The following is a 13,369-nucleotide window of genomic DNA, read 5'->3' on the forward strand; positions in this document are numbered from 1 at the left end:
TTAATTGGTATGCCATGAATAATAACAATAACCCAAAAAGTATGTCATTTAAAAAATACGTATCTTAGAAGTGAAAATAGTATGATGCAGTAACCAACCCTAAGAAACCAACCCTAGTGTGCACTATATGTGCACACACAGGTATAGAGAAATATTTGAAATAATCCTCAAATACTAACCTTAGTTATTTCCAGGTTTCAAATTTTTAGATGATTTGTTGTCAGTACTTTTCAATTCTGCTTGAATTTTTAAAATACTATTTTTATCAAAACAATAATTAAATAATCTCTAAAAATCAGCCAAATAAAATAGCCAGATTGATTTTTTTTTAAGGGAGGGGCATACCATATTCCTCAAATACCAAAGTCATATGTGGAATGACTCAGTGAAAGCACATATTCCTTGAATTAATATACAAATAAACTTGCACATTAGTGCCTTCTGTTTGATAATCAATGGTGTGTATTATCATTTCAACATATCACTGGCTGATTTTAGAATGAATTATGCTTTTCTTTTGTCTGTACTGATCCTCGTTAAAACAAAAACACAATGAGTTTCCTGACTGGTAATGTATCAAATGGATCAAATGGATCAAAACTACCACTGAGAGGAACAAGAAAATCTATTCAAAATATGTATTTTTTAAAAATCAGCTGACAGCATTGTATGTCTAACAAGGTTATGAAGAATTACAGGAGCAAGGTAAGAAAAGGACAAACAATAAAGAGGAAATCACTCTGGGAGAGGAAGCTGAAAGGTTTAGCAGGTAAGCAAAAAAATGGACAGACTAAACTCTTGAGTGAGGCTTACAAAAATTGCAATTCAGAACCTCCTTTGTGTAGGAAAACACCCCAGGCTTTGGCTGTCAGCCCAAAGGGCTACAGCCTAGACTGACAGGTAAACTATAGATGAATAGTAATCCCAAGGCACTAAAGCCCATCTTTGTTTGGATTAAGACAATATAGATTTCACAGTGGCTCAGCAATTTACAAGACGCACATTTAAATCTTCTCTGGAGAAGAAAAACCATCCAAGGCTTCAAATCATCTCTAATATTTAACATTCAATCAAAAACACAGGTAACAAGGAAAACGTGATTGTAAACCAAGAGAAAAAACATCAACAGGAAATGGCAACAAACCCCTGTGATGGGAGGAAGATACTGAAATAATAAAATTAGCAGATGTGGGTTTAAGTAACTATGGCTGATAATCTTCAATGAATTAAAACAATGAGAATTTCAACCAATGTGGCATTGAGTTTAGTATCATTAGCAGCTCTGAAGTCTAAAGAGTTGAAGAATTAACTGAAGTCATGCAATACATGAATTAACAGCTTTTTTTATTTGATATTTGAAATTCTTCTCTAAGCCTGACTATGTAGAAAACATCACCAAATTTTAAATATGTACACATTAAAAGCAGGAAATTATACTAGTTTGCCCTTTCAAGTCTTAGCTGATTTTGTGATTTTATTGCTTGTGAGAGAGAACTAATATTTGATTGACTTTTTCATTGAAGAACTCATGGTCAGGGATCAGGATGGGTGGGTGTCTCTATCCGGGCTGCTAACAGATTCCTTGATGAGGCACCAGGCTGGTGTACATATCAGGTCGTAACTGCTGCTTTCCTTGTTCTGCTGTTAAATGGGATCTTACTTTCTAATGAGCTTCTCTACATTATGTGTGCGCATTCGCCAAATGAAACTACACTGTTTGCTATTTTAGCTTCGTTTTTCACCTATCTACACTGATGTGGAACTTATCTATGTTGAATATTAAAGGACTGTCAATTGAAAAAAAATAAAATAAAATGAGAACTTCAGCAGAAAACTGAAAACTCTAAAACAAAAAAAAAAAAACAAATGAAAATTCTAAACTAAAAGATATGGTAACTAAAACTAAAAAACACAACAGGTTTAGCAGCATATTAAACCAGCTGAAGAGAAGTAATAAATTAGACTACAGGTCAGAAAAGAATTCTGAACAGCAGAAAGCAGCACAAGAAACAAAAGGGAAGCAATGTAACTGGAGTCTCAGGAGGAGAGAAAGTAAAAAAATGGAAACATACACTATGACATACACTAGACAAAAGAAAGCTGGCACAGCTATATTAATACAAAAGAATTTAAAGAAACAGGCATTACCAGAGGTACGGAGTGAAAATTTTAAATGATAAAAGGTTCAATTCAGTAGGAAAAAGGGAAATTCTAAATCTGTATGTGCCAAATACATAGCTTCAAACCACATAAAGCAAAACAAGTAGAAACAGAAATCTGCAAATATAAGATTTTAACACTTATCTTACCAAAAGGAGTGTAATCATTTTGAAACCACATGTGTCATTAATTACTAAAGTTGAATAGTATACACATACTTTATGGTCTAACAATTTTACTCCAAGGCATACACACAAAAGAAACACACATGGATACCAAGAGATATGTACAAAATGTTGAAAGCAGTATCATTGCTAATAGTCAAAGTATGAAAACGACTCAAATGTCCTGCAAGAATCAGGGAATACGATACCTCAATGAAAACAAATGAACTTCAACTACTCACAACATAGATAAATTTCACAGTCAAATGAGCAAAGCCAGATACAAAAAAATTACTTACTGTATGATTCCACTGAAATCAGTGTTTCTCACCCTTATAACATTACCCCTACTCCACAGAAAAACACCTTAGAATTTTGACTAATTTGCCCCCCCAATGAAATTTCAATACCACAGATGTACTATATCGGTGTTTATGTACTATATGAGTATCTGTGCTTTGTACGTAAAAAGATTAATTATAAACCTTAGCCTTTTTATTCAATACAGGGTTAAGAATAAAATTTTTGAGATAAAAGTTAAATTGAAAAATGTAAAGCTCTTCATATTTAACTTTGTAACCATTTCTTGAATAATTTTTAATGTAATTTAAGTACATAGACTGTAATATACGAAATTACCTATCCAAATTAGGTTATGAATATATAATAGCAATGTGATCAAACTTTAAAAACTTATCTTTCCAACAAAAGTTAAAACAATTAGAAAAATGTATTCATTTCTTTAAAATTATTTTCATAAATTTAACTTTAAAATTTTTTCATGAAAAAATATCCTAACTAAAAAATATCCTAGACCCACAGATATTCATTCAGATAGACATTTTTTCTTTTCAGTACTTGACATAATGAGTTGAGTCACTTTTAAATGAAATACTAAGATAATGACTGTTTTTAATGAATTCTCAAAGCCCAAGTTATATCCAAAACCACTGAGCATCAAGCTTAAACAAGTTAGCTGATGGCAGCCAGACATGAACAGGCCGTCTCTTACAGTCATTTCAAGACGGAGTGATCAGTTCCCATAAAATCCTGCAAACACACAACCATTTTCCACTAGTCTTGTAGCACTGATCTTACACACATTTTGTGTATTCTCTGTGACCTCAATGTTAATGCTATTCATTTGACATTCAAGAAAATCCAAGAAGAGAAATTAAATACTGAGGAATAAAATTTTCTTGAGTTTGGCGAGTTATTATACAAACCATTGTAACATCTGAGATTTTTTATAAAATAAAAGCATGATTTGGATAAGCTTCAGAAACAGATAAAGCAAACCAACAGTTTTAGAAGTAAGACGGTTGTGTGCATGAGAAAGGAACGGGTAGTGATTGGGAATGAACACAAAATACTTCTGATGGGCTGGTAATGTTCCACTTCTTGACCTGAGTGGTCATTAGACAATAATGTTCTAGAATCCGGTAGCACTGTTAGGCATTAGGCTGCTTGCCTCAAGTTTTCAAACTACTACTCTTTCCTAACAGCTGTACGAACTTATGTATACTATGTTAAATCCCAAACAAAAGGCATTAAGGTATATTATTCCACTTCAGGAGAAAATTACTATCACCCTCACTGATCAAAAGAAAACTGAATTTCAGTTTAATTTCTAATCTGTTTATTCCCAACGAAACAGAATTCAGGTTACCTTTTGTGAGAGCTGGAGAGTCTTCCTTTTTCTTCCAATTATATAAAGATTTCTTTCCTCTTCACCTTTCTCTATCCTGAAGTCTTCCAACTTCCTACAAATTTAAGTATCCAGTAATGTTAGCTACTGACGTGATGGGTAAGTATATTAACAAAAAAAATTAGTCATTATGATTCCAGGAATAAGCTTATATACTTTTTAAATTAACACAGAAAATTCCTTAAGTTATAATGAACTTTCAATCAAGCTGTACTTTGTTAGAAATTTAATATAAACATAATCTCAGCAGCAGCTAGGAAGTCCTATTTTTTGTATTTTACACAAAATTAACAAAATGGTAATTCGTTTGTATTTTTATCGGCCCTACTGGGACCAATTCAAACCAGATCTCTCAAATTAGCTACTCATAATGTCCCTATAATTTTCCAAGATTGCAATTCCTCTCTCGATAGGAAAAATAACAGCAGAACCCTCCTCCAAACTATTCTAACTGCATGTTTTACAATTTGTAGAAAACCAGAATGCCAACGTTACCAGTTCTTCTAATCACCTCTATTTCACTTCCGTGATAAAAAAGAGAGACTATAATGTTACTGTGACCAATTTCGAAGCAAAGGACCTCCCACCATGAGAAAGGTACTGATCGTTTTCCTTCTCCGTGGTTCAATTGATTGAATGTCCTCCTTTTCTTCCAATTTGAACATTATTGAAAACACATGGCTGCACGTTTTTTGTTCAGTTTAAAACCCCACTGGAGAAGTTTCAAAACTGACATTTTGGCCACTAAAATGAGCATAAGCATAAATGCTGTAAGGGCAAAAACTGATTTTAAGGAAATCACTGTTTCCCCAAGATTCATCTGCAGCCCACAATCCAATTAGTGGGACATTACTCTACCCACCTGAGAATTCTAAATCATACTCAACCCTTCATAAGCTGCCAATTTCACCACTTTTATGTGTATTTAAGGAACTACATGAGGTTCTTCACTTGGCAGCCAAATGTAATTCCTACCCTATTTCTGTATGCTTCCCTTTGTTTTGACCATTGAACACTATACACAATTCATTTTCAATCAATGATAAAGCAAAGGAATAGTCTAGGCCTTTAAAAGTATCATCTTCCACTGTGTGATTCTAGGCCTAATGAATCGCTACTATCACTCAGCTAAGAAAAGTGATATTATGAAAGATCAAAGAGTGTATACGCAATTCATTCTTTTAGGATGAATAAAATCTCTACTATTATTGGATTAAGACAAACCATAAGCCTGAACTCTAACCCCGACAGAATTCCTCTACTGGGAAGCAACATTGGGTGCTCACTTGTCTGCACAGTGGGGTCATTTATCTTCTCACACTTTTATCTACTACCTAGATTTCTCACAATGGATACATATGACTTTTATAGTCAGAATACAAATTTTTAGTTTCTCTTGCTCCTTATCAAATGACACTAACGGACAGTTATGTGAACTGTGTCATCGCTCCCCAATGGAAGGATTGCTGTCGAAGACACTGGGCACGATTACATCAGTCAGCATCTCCTTCATGAAGTACAGATCATGTGTACTTCCGAACACAGCACCAGAAAGAGCAATGCTCTTCTTTGGGAAAGTTATTTTGTGGCAAGACAGCTAGCTGACTCACAAAATCCATTCTGTTTTTATCCAGGCTCTTCATTGCCCTAAATACAGACTATCACCTAGCCTCCTCTGTCGCTCAGTATGGCCATACGACGACGTTCTGGTCAATGAGCTATAAGCAGCAATGTCATGTGGGATCATTAAGTCTGCTTAAATGACGGTCCCTCAACTAGAAATGCCCTTTTTGCTTTCTGCCTCTCCCCATTCTCCGGCCTAAATCTCAGCCTCCATCGCAGATATAGGTATGTGATGACCAGCTATCATGGACATTGATAGATATTGGACTTAAGATTGAAATCCAGTCTAAGATGGGGATCAGGAACAGAGGAACCTGAGACCCTGGTTAACTGGGAAACCATGATTCCCGCCTTAAACTATTTCCAGTTTTCCTTTACTATGTAAAGAGAACAAAAGCCTGAAGGAATTATTCTTCAGGTCTTCACTCCTGATGCTGGTTTTTTTTCCCTTGGTTTTGACAACAAAAAGTATCCCAAAATGACACCTTTGGTTCTGATGACCATACAACTCCAACACAATCTGAAAACTTAGTATTAGCCGTCGACATCCATGATGACGCTTTCCTGTACTTCTTATCCTATCCCAATTCCAGATTTTGCTTTTCACTATTTTATTAGCACTTGAAATACTCTCAAATTTACTGTACAATTTATGATTATATGATTAGTCAATATTATTCCACCAATCCCTGAAACTCCTGACTAAACACATGAAGTACTTTCACAAAATGATCTTCCAGGTAGTACTTATTATGAGACACAAACATGACAGAACACTGGAAGAGTTTAGATGTTAATGAAAAACAGTATTTTCTGCCTCCATTTCAATAACTTGAAAACCAGTATATTACAACTCAGTAAGTAGTAAGGTAACAAGACCCTACTGCCTAGATTATTATACCTAGATATATCATACCTAGATAATTATACCGTTTCTCACTAAGAGAAAACAGGACTGCTTAAGAGAAAAGACTGATTCCAGGTCCAGGTCAAGAAACGCAGCAGAGAGACCTGTTACACTCTGCCATTCCTAACAGCAAGGACACCATGAAAGGCCACCCCAGTCATTTCAAAAGATTCAGGCAGCGCCAACTGGAGCGGACTTCCGGCCAGAGACAGGACAATGTAAGTATCAATAAGAAATATTAGAAACAAGCTAAATCACAGCAGCGTGATTTATACAGTAGAAAATACACACATACAAATTGGGACATTGCTGAAAGATGACAGGGAATAAATCCTGATTTTGAAGGCAAATAGAACAAAATAATCAAGCATCTACCCCGTCTTTCATATACAAAGTTTACAGCTGGGTAACCAAATATTAGGTTTGGGTAAATCTCTTTTGTAGAAGTAGCTAAGATAATAAAGATTTCACAGAACTGGAATATCACTATTTTATAATCACTAATGAATTAATGAAATCTAAGCAGTGAGCGTCAATGCCTGCTTGCATCACAAAAATAGACTTTATGTGCCTTCTGACAAAATTACGAAACAATGACATAAGCTTTACAAAAGAACTCAAAACATTTATGACATGTTAAACTGGAAATTTAAACACTGGATATGTGGTTCTATTGAAGAGTTGTTTTTTTTAAAGGTATGATAATGGCATTGTACTTATATTTTAAGACAATTCTTTGTCTTTTATAAATACATACTGACATACTTATTGACAAAGTGATATTATGTCTCGGATTTCTTTCAAAATAATACTGAAGGGAGAAAAGAAGGTGTTTGTATATAAATCAAACGAGCTTATTATAAAAAAATTTGCCACAGTAAAAAGTTAGAGAAGAATTTTGTCATTTTCTTACCATAATTAAAATAGATTCCAACCCATTACTAAAATATATTTATATGATTATTTGTACCACTACTGGATTAAGATACGTAAATAACCATATAGATATATTTTTGTAGCTAAAACAATATTAATAGATATCCTCAAACAAACCTAAATATGCCTAGTGGTACCTCTGGGACAACCACTCTTCTCTTCCAAGCCTGCAGGTCCCGTTCCGTAGCAATCTGACTACGGGGCGCATTCTGATGCATCTGACGAACGCCTTCAACTTGTCCACTACGACGCAGCCCAATGTTTGGAGGAGACTGGATGTCTAAGCTGAGTCTTCTGAAACCTAGGGAAGAATTGGCAAGGTTCAACCTAATATGCATGTAACACGTAAGAAGCACATACATTCCTTCGGAGATACAAAGCCAAAACCAAGATCTACTGAAAACACTTGGGAAAAAGGATCTTAATGGGACTGAGATCAAATATAGACTTCAGAACAAACCAGCAACCTCAATTTCCATTTTTATTAGACTTCCCGAAACTTTTAAATTGTACGTTCTATGAGAACATTGTATTTGCATTCCTAAAAAGTTTGCCTGCTTCAAAACTGCACACTAAAAACACCTCGTTTTGGAAAAATTAGTTCAAACTGCGGTGGCTTTATAACAAGAGCTGTAACAACACTACTTGTGACCTCAAGCGATAATCCGAGCCACTCAGGCAGGCAGCTGCCAGAGTGGGTATTAAAAATTGACAAAAATGTCAAGTGGGGAAATGCTGGCAGTACTTGACTTCGAGCTGGGATCGTGGCAACAGGGCAATGCTGACAACAGTGAGCCCTGAGCCTGTGCAGAGCTGATCAGATAGGGGCACAGGAGAGGCAACAGCTGTAAGTGACAGATGAGAGTGACCAGCCTGGGGAAAGGGGTTGGGTGGAGTCCCAAGCAAAGCGCTTGTTTTCTTGAAACACCGTGAAAGGGCTCCTGCTACTAACTCAACAGAGAAACAGGGGGTTGAGGGGGCTCTATCCTCTCCCGTGGGAGGCTATAAAATTGTACTCGAGCTATGCCAGCCCTTCTTGCCTAGTGTAAAATTAACAAATGCGTAAACACAACTTCTGCATTCTCCTATGCACAGCATTCTATTGACTAATCAAGTGAACCAATTTGCACAACACACTACACTTCACCTACTAAAAATAGCATTAAACATTTATATTAAAATGTATTGATGTTTAAGAAACATTTTGAAAATGAAAACTAAAAATAAATTCTAAATTTAACCGCCCTAGTCATAGTATTCAGTCTCCAAAATCTGAAGAAAACACAGGCATAGGTTTTTATCACAACATTACTGGTAAGAGCAAGTATGAGAAATAACTTAAATGGCTACAAAAAAGATTAACTGTAAAGACTGGTCATTCCACCGTGGAGTACTATGAAGCTATCAAATGGTATAGAAGAGTTCTGCAAATGGATATGGAGTGATTTTTAGGACACTGCGAAGGGGAAAATACAAAGTGCAGGAGACTGCACGTGCCTGTGCCTCTTGTTCTGACACACTAAGAATGTGGCACCAACTACACAGTACACCAGCCTCAAATGTCTAACCTGAATGCAATCGTGAGATAGTCAGATAATTCAAACAGGGACATTGTGTGGAACAGGTCTGCACTCTTTAAAAGTAGTGCCATGAGGAAGCTGTTCTAGATTTTTAAAAAAAACATAATAATTAAGTGCACCAAGCAGGTTTGATCAAATCCTAAAATTACAAAAAGCCAAGGAGGACAATGTTGGGACAACTGGGGAAATGTGAATAAAGACTGTACACTGGATAACACGGTAATCAACATAAAGTTTGCTGACTGTGGTTGCAGTATTATGATTATATAAAAGAATGTTCTTGTTCTTGGCAGATAGAAGAAGCAGCATTCAAGGATAAATAAAGTGTCACAATATCTCCGACTTACAATAAGACAGTTTAGAACACACACTATCAGAGAGACAGACAGACACAGAAACCAGGCATGTACACAAAAAGGGATAAAGCAAACACAGCAAAACGATGAATCTAGGTGAAAGGTATACAGGTAGACATTTTATTACTCCTGAAACTTTACTACATGATTTTTTTTTCAAAATAAAACATTGGAAGGAATAAAGCTGTATGCTATAAATTTAAGCGAAAAAGCCTCAATTCCTCATATTAGTTTTTATTATAGTCCTAGTCCAGAGACAGCATGACTTCCCCCCAAATTTTTTAAATTCGTCGGTATTCAGCTTTAAAGGTCTAAAGCTCAGCCGGACCAAGAGAAAGAAACCAAGCAAAATAAAAGAAACTTGACTCTACAAGTGAAACATTTTATAACCATTTAATAAATATTTGTCTAAGATTCTATACAGTTCAGACAAGGTATCATTGTTACATGATTATTATCTTTGTATTCTAGTAATGTAACTTGAAAACTCTCCCTCCAGCGACTTCTAGAAATGCTCTGTAAAATATAACAAATACTCTTGTAAATGAATCTTGGGACTTGCAAATCGCCGTGGGCTAGAAACAGGACACTAGAGACCACAAGCTGAAACTAAGGCAGCCTGACAAAGCCGTGCAAATCAGTAACCCAAGGGCTTGGGTTTTAATGCCACGTTGAAAAGGGAGGTAAGGTCTCGGGCCTCTGTGAGGTGCACAGCTGTAAATGAGGCATCCACCCACCCCAATCACAACGCCCCCCCCAAAATCCAGACTCCCTGCAATGTAATACCCTAAACAAAATGCTAAGCCACCTACCTACTGGCATCAGGAGGTAATTAGAAAACTTGTCTATCTCTGCCTGAATGCAGAGTAGAAGGGGTGGGGGGGAAATCTCCCTGAGCAATTCATAAACATGGGCCTGTATTTCACCCGAGTTAGGGATTCAAATTTATATTACTTATGTGGTCCAAAAACCACAACGATGGTAAATTAAAGTACGAATTGGTCCTGGCAGGACCTGCATACCCCAATGCCACCTTCCACCAAGATTATCCTGTGTTCAGCGACTTATCTGTCTTCAAGGTAGCCTGATTTTTACACCATTTTGTACTTTTCAGTAAAGGCAATTTGTCAGATATTTAATTCAGTGTTTTACAAAATTTCTTTAATAGATGACCTTAACAAAATATCTTACTCAAAAAAGGCCCTAGGTTGGTAACAACCTTGGGTGCCTTACAGAATCTTTGTAACACCATTCTGGAAGGAAAAGCCCTCAACTTTGGCTGTACATCATTCCCACTGACAATTTCCTGTGAAGGATGAGGTCGTAATCCACAATAACTCATAATGACATATAACAACAGAGATACGTAACAATATAGGATTAGGCTACCCAAAGAACTTCAGACAGTAAGAAACATGATATATGCTGTCAAATAAAAAACTTAGAAGGAAAAAAGAAATGTGGCCAAAAACAGATTCAATTTCACTAGTGATTTTTTAAAAATATCATGTTAATATCGCATTACCATCTGACACCAATTTGTAAGGCAAAAACAAAGCAATCCTCCAAATACTGGAGAAGTGACTCAACAGCAACCCTTTACATATTGCTGGTGGGGGTATAAATTGTACAACCACTGGGACAATAGTTTGCATTATGTATCTTACCCACTCCTAGATTAATATTCAAGAGAAAGAGATTAATATTCAAAGAGAAATTCTTTCAAAAGTATAAGACTGTTAATATCATTTCTGTTCGTGATTAACAAAATCTCAAAACTATCCAAAAGCCCACAGAGAGAATGAATAAAATCAGATATATTCATACAATAGAGAAATTCATAACAGTCAAAATGACTCTGATTCAACAATGGGACAATCTTCAAAATATATTATGTGAATAAGTTAAGTCTCAAATGAATATGTACAACCTAATAAGCTTTTTATAAAGTTTAAAAACAAACGCTTTTTAATAATATAAATAAGAATGTATTTTTTAATGTATTTTAAAAAGGCAAAACACCAAACGAGATTTGGAATGAATGTTATGTTGGGAGAGGGAAACTGAGGAGGACCACATAAACAGATGTAAGTTATTCTCATGATTTAAAACAAATAAATGAATCAATGTGGGAACCAATGATAAAAGCATGTCATAAACAAAGGACTGATAGACCCAATCCAAAACAATTAAACACGTAAAAGACGTAAAACTTAAAGCATAAGGCACTAAATTTAAAGTCAGATTTTAAAGAGAATCACTAGAACTTCCAGACATAACAGTCACTGCAAATTAAAATCTAAAGACCAGTTACGTGGTAGATTAGAAGAAAAAGAGATCAAGAGTGACAGAAGCGACCGAACAAAGAAACTATCCAAAGGACAGCACTGAGTGATAGAGACAGGAAATAAAGTAATCTTGGCAAATATAGTTTAAAATTTCCTTCTACAAACAAAAGCTAGGTATATATTAATTTGTTTAAAGTAGATTTCTGGGAAATGAATTATTTTGCCATCACAAAATCAAAATTAAGAGTTTATATAAGAGAAAAAGCAAATTCTCCAACAGACAAGTAAAAACATTTGGCAAAAAAGGCCGTGAAATTCCCGGCATAGTGCCCAGGGCAGGTGTGATATGACAGGGATTTCCTCTGCAGCACTGTTGGCACTGTTGGGATTTTACAGCATTCGACAGGCTTCTCTTATCTCCCACAGGCCTTCATTTTCCCCAGAATGAGTTTTCATTTGCATAACAATTGCCGGCTCATTTCCACTACTAATGTAATTACTATCATATTATAATACCAAATACTTTGCCCTGAAAATTCACTTCAAGACCTCTGAACCACAGTAAGAAACATTAGTGCTCTATCCAATTCAGTTTTTAAAACCTTATAAATGCTTAAGCAAGGGAAACCTAGAGCTGCAGTTTTCCTTCAGAAAACAGTTCTTTTTTTCTCATTTTAATACAATTTTGTAAATACTTTTTATTTCAGAGCAAAAACGTTTTCACAATAGCCTTTTGTAGTACTTGAAAATTAAATATTCATTTGTTAGTACATCAACTGTACACCTAATAAAGGTACCTCCAGACTATTTAAACTGTAAATTGCTTCAAGTTTTTCATATGGCATGCACCTGACAATGACTTCAATCTACTCTTCAATTTCAACCCAGCCATATTAAGGCAAAATGCACCTCGTCCATGCGTTACCTCTCCGTGGCGTCTCTCCCCCGTGTGGAAGCCCACCTGGAACAGCGTCCTGGCCGGCTCCCATCCTCTGGTCTTGCTGCTGCTGCAGCTGCCTTATCATTCCATCAAGAACACTGGACTCCGGGCTGCGCTCACCATTATCATTAGTCTGTAGGCTTATAATTTGTTCAATTACCTCTCCATCACCTGCAAATTCAATGAATGAACATAAAACCATAATCTTTATGAACAGAAAAAAAACTTTCGGTAGACTACAATTAAAATTACATTAGCAATTGTCAGAAATCCTGTTTTTAAAAACTAATCAATGAAAGATACGCTATATACTCATAACTATGTGTAATTAAGTCAGATAAAAGATTCAAAACCCATAAGACCTTTCCTTTAGAGTAGTAAGTGTGACACAAACCTCCGAGGAGCCTCTGAAATCCCTGCCAGTGAACACACGGAGGAAATACATTTTGGTGAAAGCCTTCTTTTGCTATTTCATACTAACACCCATAATTATACAAGATACATTTCATTAAAATAGTATTGCTCTAGGTCTCTCACTAGAACATAGCAACAATGTATGATTTCTGATGCAGAGAAAAGCAGTGACATTTTTTCTCCTGTCTCAAAAACCAGAAAAGAGGAAGTAATACCTTTTGGCCTTGAACAGACCACAACTCTAGCTCTAGCCCTGCCCCAAGTGTCCTCAGTGCAGTGCAGCTGAGGGGGCA

The 13,369-nt window shown here is 35.8% G+C and overlaps 1 protein-coding gene across 2 annotated transcripts in view; it reads right to left on the reverse strand.

Moving 5' to 3' along the window:
- Positions 1–13,369, reverse strand: part of BRWD1 (bromodomain and WD repeat domain containing 1) — a 100,282-nt gene that overhangs the window by 50,374 nt on the left and 36,539 nt on the right. Inside the window, exons 18-20 of one of the 2 annotated variants that reach the window (XM_081070985.1) lie at positions 12,684–12,833; positions 7,616–7,799; positions 3,994–4,087 (exon numbers count right to left, since the gene is read on the reverse strand). In XM_081070985.1, coding sequence (XP_080927111.1) covers positions 3,994–4,087; positions 7,616–7,799; positions 12,684–12,833 — 428 coding nt within the window. Of the gene's footprint in view, positions 1–3,993; positions 4,088–7,615; positions 7,800–12,647; positions 12,834–13,369 lie in introns of both variants that reach the window. The other variant, XM_081070984.1, reaches the window with a different exon arrangement.

This window comes from Rhinolophus hipposideros, assembly GCF_964194185.1.
Source record: "Rhinolophus hipposideros genome assembly, chromosome: 2".
NCBI lineage: Eukaryota > Metazoa > Chordata > Mammalia > Chiroptera > Rhinolophidae > Rhinolophus > Rhinolophus hipposideros.